Source organism: Neurospora hispaniola (assembly GCF_033458365.1).
Source record: "Neurospora hispaniola strain FGSC 10403 chromosome Unknown B0T23scaffold_1, whole genome shotgun sequence".
NCBI lineage: Eukaryota > Fungi > Ascomycota > Sordariomycetes > Sordariales > Sordariaceae > Neurospora > Neurospora hispaniola.
Genome location: NW_026944406.1, coordinates 1252803 through 1261440, shown reverse-complemented (window position 1 = coordinate 1261440; position 8638 = coordinate 1252803). Strand labels below are relative to the sequence as shown.

General features: G+C 44.2%; 2 protein-coding genes across 2 annotated transcripts; both read left to right on the top strand.

The window, feature by feature from the left end:
- B0T23DRAFT_416604 (uncharacterized protein) lies at positions 1–1982 on the top strand (the record flags this gene model as incomplete). Its single annotated transcript, XM_062839637.1, has 8 exons — positions 1–194; positions 297–865; positions 896–1027; positions 1197–1210; positions 1305–1331; positions 1378–1513; positions 1637–1807; positions 1887–1982. Exons 1-8 carry the CDS (start codon positions 26–28, stop codon positions 1980–1982), a joined length of 1314 nt encoding a protein of 437 aa, XP_062696614.1. The 5' UTR covers positions 1–25.
- Positions 1983–2161: 179 nt separating this feature from the next.
- Positions 2162–2413, top strand: B0T23DRAFT_306342 (uncharacterized protein; the record flags this gene model as incomplete). Its single annotated transcript, XM_062834370.1, has 1 exon — positions 2162–2413. A coding segment is annotated over one exon (252 nt), but the record flags the coding sequence as incomplete, so codon positions are not given.
- Positions 2414–8638: the final 6225 nt, after the last annotated feature.

The window sequence follows — 8638 nt, the reverse complement described above, 5'->3', positions numbered from 1 at the left end:
CGGCTTCTTTAGCCCAGCCTTACCTATGCCCAAAATCGTACTATTACACTTTAATAAAACTAACCTCTACAACGGGGACATTATAAAACATCCCACCTCATCGACAACCCCGTCGCGTGTGAACCCCGCGACGTTGCGAGCTTCGTATCAGCACTCCGAGCTCAACGAAGACAATATCGACAACCCTACGATAAGTGTGCGATTTACGCTTCAAACCCATCTTACGACGCCCACTCCGTAAGCCCGACCACTCTCTAGTTGACCCCATTCCACAAAAAAAAAAAAAGACGCCATAGCGCGATCCCCCACTCGGAAACAGGTCACGCCAGGTGCGCCTACCAAACCCAACAACAACCCCCCCGCCGACAACGGCAACAATTACAAGGAGTCCCTTTACCTCTCCAATAAAGACGACAATACTAGAAATAATTCCATCGACGACCTTGCCTATAAGGACTCCCCCTCGCCCTCGGCGTCTCGCACGAAGAAGACGCCCCCCAACGCAACACCAAATCAATCTAACAAACAAACTTACCTATCCCCCGGCCCTCGCCTCAAACAAGTCAAGTTTGCCGCCGACGCCGAAGCAGTCCTCAATCGCCGCAAAGACCAACTTGACAATACTCGTCTACGTCGCGTGTCTATCAAAGCTATAGGCCTGGCAACTAAACTCTCACCTCCGGACGAAGACGCCCCGTCAAAGACCATCGGTCGAGACCCCAAGTACCACATCGAGCCTAACCTCAACTACCCCCCATCAGGCCACTATTCGATCCAAGACCTCAAGTATATCTATATACGCGATATTCACCCCCACATCGAAAACTTTAAGTATAAAGAAGTAATGAGCGGTATTTGGGATGACGTAATTATCAAAACCAACTAATTAACTCAGACTTTCGACAATCAAAAGGCCGGAACTTTGCATTTCGAACCCGTTACAAACGCCGGTAAACACTCCAAGTTTAGCAAATACTATAGCACAATAGATATGGACCTGTTCAAACGAATCTTCGACAAAGACCCAGTAAATATATAGATTAAGGTCCGCTCGCGCCTCTTAATACTAGAAGCATATACCGCCCTAACCCCGCATTTACACCGCCTAGCGGGAAGCGTAGATGCTAACCTAAATAGCCTAAATCGTTAGATCATTCTTCTAGCCTAGAAAAGTGCTAAAGCCCAAATTACATTAGAGAAACGTCGCACTGTAAGCGAACCCCTCTCCGATAAAACCCCCTACTTAAGTAAAGAAGACTTCAATAAAGCAATAGATACCGAAATTAAACGCATACTCGCCCTAGAAGTAGCGGATACCCTAGGGGAGGAACGTAAGGATCAACAGGCACGTATTACCACCCTAACTCAAAACTTTAGTAATAAAATCGATAATCTCACAGCTAAGTCCAACTCCCACATCGCCTCGGTAGAACGCGAAGCGCGGAGAGCGGAAGCCAACTTCAACCGCCGTATTAATAACCTGGCCAGAAAGAAAAACAACCTCAACCAGCGGGTAAAGGACTTAACCAAACAGAAAAATAAAATAGAATTGGAATACCTCTCTAAACAAACCCAATTGGAAGAGGACAACCTTAAACTATACGATTCGATTAATACTTATAACAACCGGATCCAGAATTTAATGGCTATCATCGAGCAAATGAAGGAGGTCCCGAACAATAAGGCTATTCCTACTAGCACGAGCAAGGCTCCGCTCACCCCTAACGACCCCTCCCTTAAACACATCACAGTCCGGCAGAGCAAGGCTCCTAGGACTACTCCTTACATCCGCCCCTCAATTAAGGAAGTATACAAAAACTTAGATAAAGCTCCGATAGGCATACCCTCGTCAAAATTCTCCTCTAATTCTCACTTACGTACCGTAGCTAGAGACTACAGTCACCGAACAAGGGTCACCTTCTCCGAAGATCGAAAGGAAGTCGATCCAACGCGAAGTAGATCTAGAGACAAAGAGAGACTAAGATCCTAAGGACGATATATAACCGGAAGGGGTAGAAGCGGAGGCCCTCCTAACGGTGACTCTTCCGATGACGATTATAGTCGTAAACCACCCCGCCGGTTACCTAAATATCGGGACCCGGATTTCCGCGAAAGAGGTTACAGCCACACTCCTCTTTCTATAACCCCCCTATCTACAGTAACTATCTCCGGAAAGAAGTCTACTAAGGTACCGGAAATCCCTCGTTTCTTCAATAATACTACAAAAAATAAAGTTACCTTTAACGTATGGTACCACCAAATGGAGAACAAGTTCTACGTCAATACCGATTATTACACGGACAACCGCGCAAAATTTAGCAATATCTTCAATCGACTTGGTAGTTCGGCAGCAGAAAATATTTTACCCTTTCTCAACCTAACCCATCCCAACCGATTAATTATAAGCGAATAGCTTATAAAATACTTGTAGGAAGCCTATCATGACCATAACTCCCACGAGAAGGCAGTTCAAAAGTTTCAAGACTTGTACATAAAGAGCAGCAAATATTTCAAAGACTTTAAAGTTAAATTCGTTCGCCTGGCTAGACAGCGACACTGCCCCAAGGATCAATGGAAGGCAGAATTGCATCACCGTCTCACGTCCTATCTAAAAGGACTGGCCGAACCTTCCTACCTCAGCCCGGATACTAACTTCAATGTTTACTACAAATTATTATAGTCTTTAGATAAAGGAAAACGTATATCTAACCATACGGGCGCCTAGAAGGGAACCTCCAACCCATCCGCTAAGAGATCTGGCTATTCCACGCCTTCGACGGACTCCCATCGGAATTTAGCCAAAGCGGCTAACCCGGAAAAACCCAAGACCTTTTTCGATTATTCTAAACCAACCAACACCTTCAACCAACGTCCCTCCAGCGACGAGTTAAAGCGTCTCCACCGTCTAGGACTTTACTTCGCTTATAAAAAACCCGGATATTTATCCACTACCTATCCGGAAAAGGCTAAATATAATAAGGCCCTAGACGCGCGCATTGCAAAAATCGCCGACCAGACCTAGGGCAGCGCGAAGGAGGAGGAGGACGAAGACTAGTACTCCAGTGAAGAAGCGAATAGTAAAAACAAGGACAAATAGGCCACTAAACCGGACTCGGAAAACTAATTCCCCAAGATGAAGTCTCCTTCTTAGGAGAAGTGTCCACGGCAAATGGGATTGTCAGTACAAGAAAACCAATTACAACTACAACAAGTACTTTCAGTTTACGGAAATGCTTGGGAGGGAGCGGTACCTCCTTCCTCGTACCTTATATAATAGTTAATAATAGTTTAACAATAACAACTCATTCAGCCCTAATTGATACTAGAGCCGACGCCTCGTTGATTATAAATGCGTCATTCGCACAAAAAATTGTAGACCGCTTACATATTCAACAATATCGAGATTTTACACCTGGATACATCACCCCGTATAAGAAAGCCCCTCCGGACACAATAAACCTAGCGTTGAAAGTAACCATTAATATACAAGGATACCGTTTCCTAGATCAATAGATCATTGTACTACCCAGTATAAAGAGAAATATGATTATTAGGAGGATGTAGTTAACTCGACACCACGTATTACCGGATTGTCGTACCAACCACCTTCTCTTCCCAAAGGAAATAAAGCTACACCCGTTCACAGGCGATATCGAAATGAAATCCTTACCCAAGCTGATTTACGACCCGTCATTTCAATAAAATATGGAACGCAGAGAGGCCTTAATGAAGAAGGAAGATAAGCAACGTCACAATGGGGCCCTATCACAAATCCGATTCCTCGAAAAACAAAAATCAACGCCGCCTTCTACTAAGAAGCCGGAAATGGCGACACCCCCAAAAGAGCCCCAGCAATCTACCACTTACTAGGATGTCCTACGGAGGATCAAAGAACTGGAACAGCAAGTAGCCGGAATCCGGCCGGAGTCACGACCAACTAAAGGTTCAAAACCTTAGAGGCTAAGTATAATCTATTCGGGGGAACCACTCAGATCCACCACGGTATCAGCCCATTAATAGGCAATAGACTAAATAGAATACGAACTATACGATAGACCACAAACTATACACCTAGAAATGGAACCCCCGGAGACTAAGCCTACTTCTAGGAACCATACGATCAAGGTCGACTATCCATTGCAAGATGCCCAAAGTCCCTACCGCTTGAGAAAGATGTTCTCTTAGGTAAAGGAGCGCCCCCGAGACTATGCCGTCGTCAATGCGGTCATTTTCGATCACTACGTCCAAGGTGGTTCAGTACCGGAATCCACTAGCTTGTACGAAATCAACGGCCTAATTGAAAGTTTGCAAGCTCAAAAAGATCCATTGGAGATAGATAAAACCGAATTAAAACAGCTGGTAAACGAACGACTACCGTATCGCTACGACGAATATCGAGATGTATTCAGCAAACGGGCCTCGGATATACTACCAGATTCACGTCCTATCGACCACAAGATTATATTGGAAAACAACCGACGGCCGGAAGAACTAAGATATAATTCATTATACAAAATAACTTTAGAAGAGCTCGAGGAGTATAGGAAGTACATTACCGAAAATCTTCAGAAAAGCTTCATCGAGGCCAGCTCGGCCCCTTGGGCAGCCCCTATCCTCTTCGTACTAAAGGCGAATAGCGGACTACGCTTTTGCGTCAACTACCGGAAGCTTAACTCCTTATCAAAGAAGGACCGTTACCTACTACCCCTCATCGAAGAAACGTTAACTCGGATTAGTAAAGTAAAAATCTTTACTAAGATCGATATCCGATAAGCCTTCTACCATATTAGGATAGATCCTAATTCTAAAGATTTAACAACGTTCAGAACTCGCTACGGAGCCTATAAATACAAAGTCCTACCTTTTAGTTTATCCAACAGCCCCTCATTATTTTAACACTTCATAAACGACACATTAATAGGGTACATCGACGTATTCTACAACGCCTACATCGATAATATCTTTATTTATTCGGATAATGAGGAAGATTATGAGGACTACATTAAGAAGGTTTTGACCAGGCTGAGGGAAGCTGGACTTCAAGCGGACATCAAAAAATGCAAATTCCACGTAACGGAAACTAAATTCTTAGGCTTCATTATCGGCGTAGATAGAATAAGCGTAGATCCTTCAAAAGTGGCCGCCGTAAAGGAATAGAAGGAGCCCACTTCGGTCAAAGGAGTGTAAACCTTTTTAGGATTTTATAACTTTTACTGAAAATTCATCCGGGAATTTAGAAAAATCGCCCGTCCTTTACACAAGCTAACTTGTAAGGACCTATCCTTATTCTTATAGATTGAGGAATGCCAGAGGAGCTTTGACGAGCTTAAACGACGACTTCTCGAAGCACCCGTATTAGCCCATTTCTCCTACGACCGGGAAACCAAGGTGGAAACTAATGCCTCCGACGGAGTATATACTAGTGTAATAACACAACTCCAGGAAGACGGCGACTAGCACCCGGTAGCCTTCTACTTAAAAATTATGGCGCCCGCTGAATTAAATTATCAAATCCACGACAAGGAGCTCCTGGCAGTCATCCGCGCATTGGAACTATAGCGCCCAAAGTTGAAGGGTATCCAAGACGCCCCTTTCATAGTAGTCACCGACTACCAAGCCCTAGAATATTTCGGGACCAAGAAATTACTCAATAGTCGCCAAGTTCGGTAGTCCGAACTCCTATCTAAGTACTACTTTAGGATAACGTACAAACCGGGGAAAGAAAATATAGTTACCGACTCCCTATCCCGAAAGTCAAAAGACTTAAAGACCATTAAAAACAAGAAAGAAGCTCAGCATACTCTACGGCTCTTAAAGCCAGAAGATAGCTACTTCGTATTCGCCAGCGACAAAATAGACACTCCAGTAGCGGAGCTAGCTTTACTAAATAATAGAGAGACGCCTCCCCTAATATCTAGGCTAGACCTGGTAGACGCCCTATTGAAGGCGAATAGGGAAGATGAGTCGTTATCGGTATATCGCTCTAAATTAGGAGAAGGCCCGTTTAAAATTGAAAACGGCCTCCTTACATATCAAGGACGACTGGTAGTACCGGAAACGGGTAACCTACGCACGAACGTAGTATACGAAGCCCATTCCCGGTTAGCTACCGCCTACCCAGGACGTAATAAAACAAGGAAACTCTTACAAGACAAATACTAGTGGCCAGGCATGATGGCTAACGTAGACAAATATATCAATAACTATTGGGTCTATCGATCGTCCAAGGTACCCCGAAACAAAACACCAGGCAAGCTTCATACGATACCTGTCCAAAACGACTATAGGCCGTGGCAATCGCTAGTAGTAGACTTCAAATCCATGCCCATGGATAAAAGAGGCTACAACAACGTGCTAGTTATTGTAGACCGATTCTCGAAAATGGTTTAGACCTGCCCTTACAAAGATACGGTTACTACCAGAGACGCTGCATACTTATTCTATAAAGGACCTTTCCGCATCTTTAGCCCCCCACAGGAAGTAATTAGCAATAATAGCCCCCAGTTTATATCGGATTTTATCTAGGAACTCTCGAAACTTTAGGGAACGACCTGGAAATTGAGTACCCCAGGGCACTCACAGACCGCAAGGCAGGCCGAAATCATAAATCAATACATTAACCAAAAGCTCCAGCCCTTTGTAAATCACAACCAAGACAACTGGTCCCTGGCGCTGCCCGCCCTAGATGCAGTACAGGCAACACTACCACATAAGAGCTTGGGAGGGCTATCGCCCTATAAGGTAATCTTCGGCTTCCCAATACCTATACCATTCAATTAGGAATCGAAATCTAAATTGTCAATAGACTTCACTCGTAGGGAACGGCTATCACGACAGGAGGCGCAAGATACAACCAAACTAATCGACGGTTTCCAAGCCGCCGCAAGAGAGGTAATCACGAAGGCACAAGCACGCTAAACAGACTAAACCAATCGCAGTAGGAGGGATCCTGATTTTAGGGTAGGGGATAAGGTATTTATTATCAAACAGGGATGGTCTACGGACCGACCTAGTAATAAATTAAATTACCCCCTCACCCACACCCCCTACCGGATTAAGGCTATACGAAGCCACTCGTACGAATTCAACCTTCCAGCTATATGGCAAAGCAGCAAAACGTACCACGCAGACCGGCTTCGAAAAGACCCCGGCAATCCATTACCTGGACAAGCCAATGAAAACCCCAGTAGCGAAATAGTAGGGGACCGAGAAGAATAGGAAGTATCGAAAGTAGTAACTTCGAAGTTGGTATATAGCCGGTTATTATATTAAGTAGAATAGAAGGGCTAGGACCCAGACCTAGAGTAGTATCCAGCAGGAGACTTCAAAAACTCCCCTATAGCGCTGCGAAGGTTCTACAAAGAAAACCCTACTAAACCGGGACCGCCAATACAATTGGATATTTGGGAACAAAACTAGCTGAAAGACGAACCCCAGGAGGATCATAATAATGATGATAAACCTATAAAGGAGGGACAGGAGGGAACGACGCTCAAGCGGTCAAACAAATTAACAAGAAAGAAATGAGAATTGACAAAGGATTAATAAGCAAGTTCTATAGACTAGATTATCGACCGAGACAATACGTAGTATCGGCGGTTTAGTATAGCGGCGTAGAGGTAACAGACCACAAAGCAGCGCCAAACCCCGCCCCGAGGGTAACTATCCTCTGCCTAGGAAGCGATCGTGGGTTCGAACCCTACTCGTGTCACATTTTTTTTCTTTTTGTACTTTTAGATACTTTACTTACGGCTCTAGGGCCGAGCCTTGCGAGGAGGGGGGGGGTAATGTCATAGCACTGGCTGGTGCCATGCCCGGTCGCACCACCACCTGGCGACCCAGGTGCACAACCGGTCGCATTCACAGGCACGACCTGTCAAGGCGGTCAAGGCTGGCAGAACGAAGCATATAAGCACTTCCATTCGTGCCAGCCTTCGGCCACCTTTCCTCTCCTACTTCTTTAGCTTTACTAATTTATTCAAATCGGCTTCTTTGGCCCAGCCTTGCCTGTGCCCAGAATCGTGCTGTTACATTAAGTAGGCGTTAAACTATTTAGATAGCTTTTCCTTGTAAGGGTATTCGCTATTTATATAACCTTTCTTATAGTAGGAGAAATAATGACCCTTGTGGTTGAGTTTATATATTTCCTCCGGAGAGGGGCGTTCGAAGGCTTTAGTAGTCTTTATAGCGGAGGATTTAGGAGTAATTGCCTCTTTGGAGGAACCTACGGTGCAATAGAAGCCTTGTTTATCTTCGCGTTAATAATTCTTTTGGGTATTTATACGGTTGCCTTCGTTTAGGGAATTGAGTAATAGGATATAGTTATTGAATTGTTTTAATGAATTTAGGTAAGTGGATTCGGCTACTTGGCGGAGCTCTTTAGTAATCTTACGACGGAGGTTGCTTTTCTACTATTTACGGGGGCGATAATATTGGCCGGCTAAACGTTGGAAGGTATTTTTGAAAGTTTAGAAATACTTATTGTATTTCATCTTTAAATCGTTAAACTTTGCGAAAATTTTCTTATAAGTATTATAATTATAATATTTATTTTAAAAATACTTTAAAAGTTTATAGGAAATTATTAAACGATTAGAATAGTTGGGGTTAAAGTAAGGGAGTAGGGTTTGGGCGGCTT